The 12,348-nt window shown below is 39.3% G+C and overlaps 1 protein-coding gene across 7 annotated transcripts in view; it reads right to left on the reverse strand.

The window, feature by feature from the left end:
- CENPJ (centromere protein J) overlaps positions 1-12,348 on the reverse strand; it is a 36,842-nt gene that overhangs the window by 17,195 nt on the left and 7,299 nt on the right. For all 7 annotated transcript variants that reach the window (XM_025262775.3, XM_006046089.4, XM_025262774.3 and 4 more), the window contains 6 exons: positions 10,876-11,178; positions 8,814-8,925; positions 7,804-7,906; positions 6,042-7,677; positions 3,977-4,109; positions 749-914 (listed from right to left, as the gene is read on the reverse strand). In XM_025262775.3, the coding sequence (XP_025118560.2) occupies positions 749-914; positions 3,977-4,109; positions 6,042-7,677; positions 7,804-7,906; positions 8,814-8,925; positions 10,876-11,178 (2,453 nt within the window). The remainder of the gene's footprint in view (positions 1-748; positions 915-3,976; positions 4,110-6,041; positions 7,678-7,803; positions 7,907-8,813; positions 8,926-10,875; positions 11,179-12,348) is intronic.

A 12,348-nucleotide genomic window follows, 5' to 3' on the forward strand; every position in this document is an offset into this window, starting at 1 on the left:
CACATAGAATTTTAGGGGGGAAAAGCTGACTTCCAAGAGCAGAATGCTGGTTTCCGGGAGCTGGAGGGAGGGGAAATGGAGCAAGGGAGGTCAAAGGACATCAACTTTGAGCTGTAAGAAGAGTGTAAGTTCTGAGGGGCTTTGGTACAGCTCAGTGACTGGCTAACAAAGTTGCACTGTGCACCAGACAGTTGCTCAGAGCAGATCTTCGGCATTCTCCACACCCACTCACTCAGAGATAACTTGACCTTGGTAATCATCTCACAATGTCTATGTGCATCAAATCATCACACAGTATACTTTTAAACACATAGCTATATATTTCAATTATTCCTCAGTAAAGTTAAAAGGAATTCAAAATCAACATTTTGAATTTATCCCTGTCATTATCGTAGTCTTTTCTGGGGAAGTCTTTAATAAGAAAAGAACTGACATATTTTACTCTTCACAAATCAAGAGTACAGGACTTCTCTGGAGGTCCAGTGGTTAAGATGGAGGAGTCGAGGGTTCGATCCCTGGTTGGGGAACTAAGATCCCCATGGCATAGCCAAAGAGTAAAAAATTTAATAAAAATTAAAATGAAAAGCCATGACTACAGAAGGTATTCCTGGTATCTCCGATTATCTGCTGAGTCAATGGATGATTAATACATTGATACCCAATTTCTCTTTGACACAAACAATTCTAAAATTCTTACAAGACTGCCATCTTTAATAACTTATGAATATGATATAAATAACTGACATACTTGTATTTCTTCACGTTCCTTTTTATCTGGGAAAGTTCTTGCAACTGTAGAATACTTTTCAAAAACTTTGCGTTCCTTCTGTAACTTCCTCATTTCTTCCTTTTTAAACTCCTCTATTCGAGCCAATTCTTTTGCTTTCTGTTGTTCAAAGTCAGCAATTTCTTTCCTAAAATGACCAAACCACATTATCATCTAAGGAGACCGCCTCGATATAGTGATCCACATGTGGCGCAAAATGAAGCCCCAGTGACAGCCTGGAATGGAGAAGCTGCTGGCTTCGGCGACTCCACCTTCAATCAACAGTAGTGAAATAACGATCAACTCAATAAAGCCCCTCTCAGCAAGCATTTTCTGGGAACCACCTATGACTCAGGCACTATGCTAAGAACTGGAGAAACCACAGTGAAAAAAATAAAATCCTTAGTCCTACAAAGCTTCTTACATTCTAGTGGGAGCAACAGAGAACAATAAAGATAAAAAAGTAAAATATATGGAACACTAGAAATGTGAAGAATAAAGCAAGGAATGAGGTTAGGAAATATGGAGGTCAGGGGACTGAAATTATGGATGGAATCATCTTGCTGAGACAGTATGTGAAGTGAAATCTGAGGGACCGGAAGAGATCTGTCATGAAGATATCTGGACAGAGTATTCCAGGAAGAGGAAACCCTGTGTGCAAAAGCCCCAGGGTATGAACATGACTCGTGTTCAAAGACCAGCCAGGAGGCCAGTGTGGCTAAAGAGACAGAACAGTAGGAGAGAATGTCAAAAACATGGTGGGGCTGGGGGAACCAATAAAGGTCATGGTCTCTGGGACCACGGTGAGGACTCTGGTGCTGAGCACAGCAGCACACTGGTCTGGGGCTGTCATAACCCAGGGTCTTTCTGGATGCTGTGCTGAAAGCACACGGCACGACAACAGCAGGACTGTGGAATAAGGGGTCCCAACTCACATGCTCCCACACAAACGACAATCTGACCACCATCTACAGACAAAAGTGGGAACTTAAGGACCCTGGGAGGTAACTGAGAAACCCTGGTGAAGCCTGAGATCAAGGATAGCACTTTGAGAATGCAGGTCCATGCAGACCTACCAAATGGCGACCTGACTGCACTACACACAGCCCCACTGCCAAAGGAGGCAGGAGGAGCCATGCCCACCCATGCCCCTGGAAGTAGACCCACAGACCATGGTCCTGCCTACAGAACCTGACACAACCTGGTGACCCAGCTCCAGCCCTGGTCTGGGTAGAGGCAGTCCTGCTGGACCGGGGGCCCAGTGGGAAGATGCTCAGGAGCCACACCTGTGCTGACCTCTGGAAACACACCTCCCGTTACAGACCCAACAGTGGTCCAGAAGGCAGCCCATGACATAGCTTCAGTCTTGCCTGACTGCAGTCCAAGAAGCAGTTCTGTCCACTGGGGATCTGGCAGGAACCACAGCTGACTGCAAGCCTGGCGACAAGCCTATCAAATGGTGAACCCCTTCACTGTGGATCCAGTACAGCGAGCCAGCTACAATCCCACCATAATCCTGGAGGCACCCATCAGTCCAGGAGTCCAGTAGGAAAAGGTCTTTACCTGCCAGAAACAGCCTCTAGAGACAGGAGCAGGTGTTTGTTCCTTCAAATACAAGGACATCCACACAAGTTTACACAGATCAGCAAGAATCAGGTAAACATGAGACCACCAAAGGAAAATGTTAATAAAGCTTCAGTAACCAGCCCAAAGAAATGGAGATCTACAAACCACCTGACAAAGAACACAAAGTAATTGTTTTATGAAGCTCAGCAAGCTACAAGGGAGTACAGATAAACGACTCAATGAAATCAGGGAAACATGTGAAACAAAACAAGAACAAACAGAAATTACTAAAAAAGAAATTCTAGAGCTGAAGAATACAAGAAATGAAGCGACAAATGCAACAGAGAACTTCAGAAGCAGACTCAAGCAAAAGAAAAAAATCTGCGACCACACAGGCTGGTGACTTGAAGATACCCAGTCAGAGGGGAAAAAAGGGAAAAGAATGAAAAGGAGTGAAGAAAGCCTACAGGACTTATGGGATGTGACTAAATGAACGATACACGAATTAGGGGAGACAAACCCCTAGTCAGACTAAGAAAAAAAGAGAAATACAGGCCTTAACAGATACCTCAGAAATAAAAAGGACCACACATGAACAATTATATTCCAAAACACTGGATAACTCAGAAGAAACTGACAAATTCCTAGAAACATACAACCTACCAAAACTGGACCCAGAAGGAAGAAAAAGCCTGAACAGACCAATAACAAATAAGAGGACTGAATCAGTCATCAAAAACTTCCCACAAAAGGAAAGCCCAGGACAGGTGGCTTCACAGGTGAGTCCCACCAAACACTCAAAGAAGGATTAATACCAATCTTTAGAAAGAAGGGACACTTCCAAACTCATTCTGTGAAGCTAGTTTTCACTCTCATACCAAAGGCAGACAAAAACAGAAGGAAAGAAAACTATAGGCTAATGTCCCTGATGAATAAGGGTGTAAAACTCCTCAAAAAAAAAAAAAAACTAGCAAACCAAATTCAACAGCACAGTAAAGGCATTAACACACCATGACTGATCCCCAGGATGCAGAGCTGGTTCGTGCAGATGAACACGACGTAACTGGCGCAGCCGCTGTGGACCAGCATGGTGAACATGACACAAACTGGTAAAATATACACGACATGACTGGTGCGGCCCCTGTGGAACAGCGTGATGGCTCCTCAGCACTATTCTCAATAACCCAGAGGCAGAAACAACCCCATGTTCAGCTGCAACCCAAGGAAGGCCAAGGATCACTAGAAACCAAGAGAAAACAGAAGAGAAAGCACAGCTCTGCTGACGCCCGACTTCAGGCTTTCAGTCTCCAGAAATGTGAGAAAATAAATCTGTGTTGTTTTAAGCCACCCAGTTTGTGTGCATTATGTCACAGCAGCCCTAGAACGTAATACACTGGCCAAGGTGGCGCTTGAATTCACAGCTCCAAACTGCTTGTCAAACTTCAGTTTATGACCTCATCACTAAGAGAATTCCCCTTTTAACACACCTTTGACCACAATAGGTCATTTTATCTAAATTTATTAAATTCTTTTGTGGTATGTATTTCACTTCCTTCTCTTGCTAAATTAACAGGAATTGTTTCAAATAGTTGAGATACAATCTTAAAGATATAACTGGATCACTGTACATTTCCCCCCACTTACCTGAGTTTTTCCAAGGCACTTTCTCGTTCAGTGCGAAGTTTAGCTAAAGATGCGTTCTCAGCTTTAAATTTTTCTATTTCTGTTTCCAATTCAATAATTTTCTCTCTCAAAACTTGAGATCGAGCATTGCCACCTAGAAGATAAGCCACAAATACTGAACTGAACAAAATGCTTTCAGCAGCAAAACACTAGCTAGCTACTACACTAAGAGCCAAATATATTCTCAATACCTGTATTATTGAAAAGCATTAGGAACAATACTTCTAAAAGACAGAAAAATTTACAATGGCATAACTTTGCAGATGGGGCAATCTAAACTTGAAGAATCAAATCATTCTACCTAAAAAAACAATCTGATGACAAATTAACATTATATATTTTAAAAGTCATTCAAGTAAATTTTTGAACAAATATACATAACAGCTTAAGAACATGAATAAGCATTCACAAGAGATCTAAAGCACTAATCAACACCAAAATCAAAGTTTATCCCCCACCAATAAAAGAAATACAAATTAAGACCTTTTCCACATCAAATATGCTACTTAACAGAATAACCTGTAATTCTGTCCTTCAACCACCCATTTGGAAAATAACCTTGACTTATATGACAAGACTAAAATACATGTATCTCCCCTCTGACCCACTTCTAAAAATCTAGTTAAAGAATGAACTTATAAAATCATACAAGTCATTCTACACAAAAATGTGCATTGCAGTGTTATTTCTAATAGTGAAAAACAACTGAAATGTTCAACATGAAACTACTAAATAAAATTATGCTACATTAATATAATTCTCTGCAACCATTTTTGAAGTACACAAACAGTTTTAATGATATGGCCAAAGCACTGCATACATCTGGTCAAAAAGGATAAGGCCAATTATATGTCTCTACCATATTAAAAATACATAGGAAAAACGAATGTAAAGAAATACATCACAGTTACCTTAGGATAGTTTAAACACTTCAAAGTGTTTACTTTAAAGTCTATACTTTAAACTTCCAACCTTCCTGCAAAAAATACTATTTTTAAAAAATAGCTTATATTTTAAAGCACCCATGCTTTGCCAGACATTCGAGTTTATAATTTACATAAAAGAATGGAAAACTGTTTTCAATATAAGTTTAGAAAGTCCATCCCATCAACTAAATACTTTACAGCCATGAAATGGAATGAGACAGATGTGTATTAGTACAAGCTTCAAAATATATTACAAGCAAGGAGCAGAGCAGTATATACAAAGTGTGTTTACATTTGTGTGGAAAGGCAAATTATATACACATTCACACATACACTTTCATATGCATGGAATCTTGGTAGAATACACAAATGAAATGGGAAAGCTGGTGTCTCTGGGAGCCCAGGTCTGGGGCTGGGGAAGAGAGGAAACTCGGATTTTACTCTATTTCTTCTTCATCATATTTAGCAAATTAATGCATGAGACCATTAAAAAAACGGATTTAAAATGGTGTGCACAAGTGGAGGTAACACAGTAACACCAACCACAAGTTGGGTATTCCTTGGTTGTTGGTCGTGGTTTAGTCGCCAAGTCGTGTCCAACTCTTAACAACCCCATGGACTGTAGCCTGCCAGGTTCCTCTGTCCATGGGATTTTCCAGGCAAGAATACTGGAGTGGATTGCCATTTCCTTCTCCAGGGGATCTTCCTGACCCAGGAATCGAACCCCGGTCTCCTGCATTGCAGGCAGATTCTTTACCGACTGAGCTATGAGGGAAGCCCAATAGCCCTTGGTTATTAAAGAAACTTAAACGTTATCTCACCTTACAGTAATTAATTTTAAAGCCTTGGCAAGAAGACACAGGTTAAAATTTGAAAAAATCTGCAATCACAGTTCTTCCAAATCTCTTATACTAGTATGTGTGCACGTGTGTGTGTGACTATTACATTATTTAGGCTCACAAAAGAAATCAAACCTTAACAAACACCTACTAGGTATCTACTAAGCATCTAGAAAGATTAAGATTTTAAGAAACATTCTGACAACATACTGATAAAATAAATTTAAACTTATAACATTTCATTACAATACTCTGACATACCAGGTGGGTGGTCTTGACTTGTGTTTAACTTGGGATCATTTCCCGAGCTTGAGTGTGACTTTGACTTCGATTTCAGAGAAGGAAAGAATTCCATCATCAGACCTGAGGTAGGAGGAGGGCTTGGGCCCCTAGTGGATTTGCCCAAGTCTTCTCCCTTCTTGACTGGCACGACCTTCCTTTTTATCGTTTTGTCCAGTACACACATTTCACTCTTGTTATGGCAGGTTGTCTGGGGAGTCCCATAAATGGCTTCATTCCCAAGAACACCATCATGTTTAAATGAATTATCTTCAAGGTCAGTCCAAGTTCTTTCATCATCAAAGTCAATTTTATTCACATTTATAGTTGAGTGTCTTCTGGAGGAATCAGAAAGTTTATTTTTCAAGCTTTCTATTATGAGAGAATCATCACTGCTATAATCCTTATCAGACAAATCTAAATCAACATCTCTCCTTTTCTCTTCCTCTTGAGTCGTGGTGTCCCGAAAAGGTCCCTTATCATCACAGACTTGCGGACTATCTTCTCTGCTGCTGGAACTCCTTTCCTTACCCGCAGATGATGGCTTTATAGTGACGTCAAGCTGTTCCTCCAAATCGGTGCTGTGATCACTGTCTGTAACACCTTCACCATCGCCTGCACTCCACCTGGCCTGCCTCTCAGGAGGGTTCGTTTGGTACACTCTCCTCCTGACTTCACAGGACGGCGCCCACAATGCTCCGGGTGAGAACACTGAATCACGTTGTCTGGGAGCAACCTCGCACTCAGCCTTGCTTCCACACTGGGCACGGCCCGGATCCTCGTTTTGGTTATGCTGACTAACAGAACCCAGTGTTGCTGTCTTCTCTTCCCGCACACCTTTGACAGGGGTAGAAGACAGCCGGCGACCTCTGCAGTTCTGCTGGTCCCTCTCTAAGATCTTCAGTACAAATGAGGAGTTACTAGAGAATGATATTTCATCAGCAGCTTGTTCTAAAAACAAAAATTCATCTAATTCCAAATTTTCCTTTTCCTTTTCTCGTTCCCAATTCTCTAACTTTTTCTGAAGAGAATCATCAAGAGAAGATTCTGACCCTTTCAAACTTTCACTTGCTGGGTTCTGAGAAGCCATACAGCTGATGAGTCCTGTGGAAATGGGAAGTCTGTCCTTACTGCATGCCTTATTCCAGATTGTGCAACCAACATCACAAGGTTTTGTACACTCAGGTACATTTTCTTTATTATTAGATTCCACTTTTTTTCCTAAACTGATCTGCTCTCTAAATTGCCCATCACATTTCTTCCCTGCTGGCATTTTCAATCCTGATGCAGAGAGACTTTTCCTACTATTACTCTTAAGCACTTTTGGCTTCTGACTGAGTGTGAGAGAATGACACTTGGTTCTGACTTTACTGTTCTTTTTAACAGGAAGGTTCTCTGTACAGATTTCTTTATTTATAAGAGCAGTTTTCCGCTGGAATTGTTGTTTATCTGATTTAAACACAGGCTGGTCCTCTGAAATGCTCTGAGTGGTGACTAGGTTACTTTCTTTCCCCTTCTGAAACTTAGATTTAGCATTAGTAAATCTGGCTAAACCTTCTCCTCGTTTTAAGAATGGTTGTTTTGGTTTTGCTTTGATAAGCAAAGATCCTTCTGCTTCCTAAAATAAAAGAATATTTTAATTAATTCTGGTATATCCAAGTAATCTCAAAGCTATTTTTTAAGCAAATTATAAACAAATCTCTAAAGCCTTAGATAACTGGATCAAAATAGTAGAAATGCTAACCTTTAGCTGTTTTTGTTGCCGTTCTAGTTCTTCCAACCGAATCTGTTCCTCTAAGTAATCTTCAAAAGTTTGTTTCCTTTCTCTAATAGCAGCTTTAATAGGCCTAATCATAAAAATAAAGTTATGTAACATGCAAACCATGATGTGGTGAATACTTTACACTTAGTGTGGCTGATAGACACCTCTAACTGAGAACTAACCCTTTCCAACATCACAAATTCCATTTGAGAATCTATTAAAAGCTACAATTCCACTCCATCTCCTAAATACAGAAATACATGTCTCTATATGTGATTTGAAAAAGCCCCTCTGAAGTCCACCTACTGACCTCAGATTAACTTTTAAAGTAATATATTCATTATATAACTAAGATATGTTTCCAAGAATAGTTCATTAAATAAATATTCTCTAAGATCCTTAATAATATTAACAAGTCATTTAGCATCCCATAACATATACTAAATTATTTAAGAAAATAATAAACCTCACTATTGATATTTTATCTTTAATATAAAAATAAATTTAATATTCTATAACCACACTCAATTATTATTTATAAGTGATACCATATGTGAAACTCCAATATATGATCTTTCTCTTCTCCAAAACAGGATTTACCTATTTGAGAGAATATTAGTTTTTTAGATGAAAAAACTGCTGCTGCTGCTGCTGCTGCTACTGCTAAGTCGCTTCAGTCATGTCCGACTCTTAATGACCCCATGGACTGCAGCCCACCAGGCTCCTCCATCCATGGGATTTTCCAGGCAAGAATACTGGAGTGGGGTGCCATTGCCTTCTCTGGAAAAAACTGCTAGATTCTCCCAATACAACGTCAAGGCTACTTTAACTGATTATCTTCCCAACCTCTTACTGTTGCTAACAATATGGAATAAGCTGGATCTTCAATCCTATACTTAAAAGCACGTCCAAGCAAAAACAAGAAAACTATGGATCTTTCAAAGTACCAATAATAATGACTCATATTAAATTCCTTTCAACGCGAATGATACCTTTCTTCAATATTAACCACTTCTGAGGAATCACCAATTTTTTTTAAGTTCGTATCGTTCCCTTCCTGAATCTGTTCCGTCATTTTCTCCAAACATGGTAAAATACCTTCTCCTAGAATAAAAATTAGGAGCAATTTAGTTCAATAAAAAGAGCAGATTAAAGTCTTAAAATGTGAGAATTTTACAAGTTACTATGCTTAAAAAAAAAAATTTAGGTAAACAATGTATACCAAAGATTTTAAAACACTCAAGGACTTCTTTAATATGATAAAGAAAACTAAAAAACCCTAATTAAAACACAACATCCTTCAAAAAGTTAATGTTAAGGGGGAGAAATTTTCTAAGTTATAAAAGACTCAAAGAATTGTAGCAACTGAATATAATACAATAACTTGACTGGATCCTACTTTTAAAAAACACCTTAAAGAGGCAATTTTGGGATTGCAGGGAGCATTCTAAATTGCATTTCCATAGTTAAGGTCCCTGAATACAAAAATATTAATAGTATTGTGGTTATACAGAAGAATGTCCTAATTTTTTCCAGATATTTGAAATTATATAAAATAATGTCTCCATATAATTTGAGATGAAATGACTGAGCAAACTATCAATATGTGCAGATATAAATAGATAAATTTAAGTATAGATACAGATATATATAACATACAAATATAGACAAAGTAAATATGGAAAAATATCAATTGCTGCATCTAGGTAGTGGGTACATGATAATCACTGCAGCAGTCTTTCAACTTTTCTGGATGTTTGAAATTTGCCAAAAATAAACGGTCAGTGGGACTTCCCTGGTAGTCCAGTGGTTAAGACTCCATGCTTCCACTGCAAGGGGCAAGGGTTTGATCCCTGGTTAGGGAAGTTTCACATGCTGCACAGTGCCACCAAATAAAGATGAAAAGGTTAAGGGAATGTACTGTATAAAAAATAAGGAAAAGACATTTGACCTTTTTATACCAAGAAATTACTCTAAATTAGGAATAAGATATTATCCACAAAAGGTGCCCAGTACTAAGTATTGAGTAAAGACTTTTTGTCGTATCATTTGTGTTTTTCTATATCTGACTCTAAAGAACATATACATAAAAACACCATTAAAGTTGAAAAGCAAATTAAAATTAAAAATACTGGAAATGATTCAGTCCTACTATAAAGAACATGAAATAAAGACATTATTTGATGATCTGTATAATGATAACATTAAAATTATGGTTATGAAGGCTTCAGAAAGTGCCATGAACACTTTCCACATTGAGTGGGAAAAGAACATAATTTATTACACAATACTCACTCTATGATTACAAAATATGGAAAGAAAAAAAAGGCCAGGGAGTGAGCACAGAAACAGGACTTTACAGTAGAAATGCCTTGAGCGCTCGGTGAGGTTGGAACGAGCAGACACTAAGAGCCAGTGCTCTGGCAGGAGCCTGCCAGGTGCTGGGAACACAGAGATACAGTAAGGGTGTCGGGGTTGGAGGGATTTCTCTTACAAGTAGTAAGTCCCATCACTAATCTATTGTTCACCTGTCACATCTTCTATCCTATTCCCCACCACCAACACACACTTTTTAAATCGATTTCAAACTTTTCCTAAGCTCTCGAGAAAAATGATCCACACAGAAATCGCTTCCTCCCTTTCTGAAGACTGGCTGCTACCACGACAAGGTCTGAAGTCAGCAAGAGTCATCTGCAACTTGTTCCTGGAAAGTCACAAATTCTGTGTCCAAACCAGGCTCAGTGGCTGTACAGAAGTTAGGATCTCTGATTTAAAGACGTAGCATGGACTTCCCTGGTGCTCCGGTGGCTAAGACTCTGCACTCACAATGCAGGAGGTCCAGGTTCAAATCTGATCATGGAATTAGATCCCACATGCTACAATTAAGTGTTTGCATGCGGCAACTAAGACCCAATGCAGCCAAATAAATACACAAATATTTAGGAGGACAAAAAAAGACACGAATAGGAGAAAAATATGCAGGACTTTCCTGGTCTTAGAACAACTAGGTGACACTGTCATTAACTATAGAAGAGAGAAAGATAAGTAACTCACCTTTAGAATAGTTATCATTTTCTTCCTTCAAATCATTTTTTTTCACAAGTGCTTCCTGACACTGTGCCTCATAAAACACGCTGGGAGAAGCACCACTTCTTGAAGTTAAAACAAAATCCTGATGAGTAGTTCTACAGAAGTCGTTTTGTTCACTCGATAAAATGTTAGAAGGGTGTTTTTTTTCTTGGCTTTGATTCTGGTAGATATATGATGGCAAGAAGGGCGTGGTTTTCTCTACCGTGGTTGAATTTCCCGGAGGTCTGTACTTTTTCTGGCTCTGGTCATCAGGCAGTGGAGTTAAACCTTACAATTAAGAAAATAAACAAAACTGATGACTTTCTATAACATTTTCTGTTCTACCTGTTAATGGCACCTATGATTTCTCCGAAGTGAGAAAAGTACTTTTTTCCCTCATTATTAGGAAACTATGTTTAACAAAGTCATGAAATTTTAAGAGTCCAAAGTGACTTTTGCATACTTTTGATTGAAAGTGCACTTACACCACGACTCATGTGCAGTGTTCACACTCCAGAGCTGCAGCTTGCCTAACTGTGGAAGGCATCGTTCACCCTCCATCCGTGAGCACTGCCTAGAGCTGTCAACTCTAAGCCCCGTGACAAACAGTTAAATGCAGAGCACCGGTGCAGACTGTTACAAATAATCTGAACTGTTCCTTCACAATCAATAACTGCTCTGCGTTACAACACATGAAAACATTTTTCCTTTATGTTCCCATTAAGATGCTGGTGACCTCAGGTGGTGGAATGATGGGTGATTTTGTTTTGTACTTTTCTGTAGTCCCTAAATTTCCTGTAATACTTTTTACCTGTTCTGTTTCTTAAGTCTCTGCTTTTGAACTCACCCAATAAACAGACAAAAGATTCCCTTTCCATGTATCTCGAAGATAGAATTCTTAGAGAATAAATGGCAATACTACCTATCCTGCCTGCTGTACCAGCCCCTTGAAATTTACTACTCCTGTTTTCCCAGATTGTTTCAATTAAACTTAGAATTAAAGACACAATGGTGGGGGGGGGGGGGGGGGGCTTCCTGACAGTTCAGTGGTTATGACTCTGTGTTTCCACTGCAGGAGGTGCAGGTTCAATCTCTGGTCCAGGAACTTAAGACCCACGAGCCATGTGGCATGGCCAAAAAAATAAGACATAGTGGGAAGTACTTCATAAAAGGCATGCCACCTATGTCTTATACCCTCTGCTTCACCCCTAGCCCACAAATAAAACTGGAAGTCAGGTAGGTCCTCACTGAGTATCAGATTCAACTTGCCTTCTTTAATAGCAATATTCTCCCATCTAAATATTTTTGACTAATGGTCATCCCACTTCAGCCTAAAGACATCTCTGACAGAAGAGCAAAATCCCAAAGTAGCAGTCCTCAAAGTGTGGTCTGTACACTCCCAGTGTCCAAGACTCTGTCAGGACATCCACCAACATCCAGGCTATCTTCAGAACTACT

Source organism: Bubalus bubalis, chromosome 13 (genome assembly GCF_019923935.1).
Source record: "Bubalus bubalis isolate 160015118507 breed Murrah chromosome 13, NDDB_SH_1, whole genome shotgun sequence".
Classification (NCBI taxonomy): domain Eukaryota; kingdom Metazoa; phylum Chordata; class Mammalia; order Artiodactyla; family Bovidae; genus Bubalus; species Bubalus bubalis.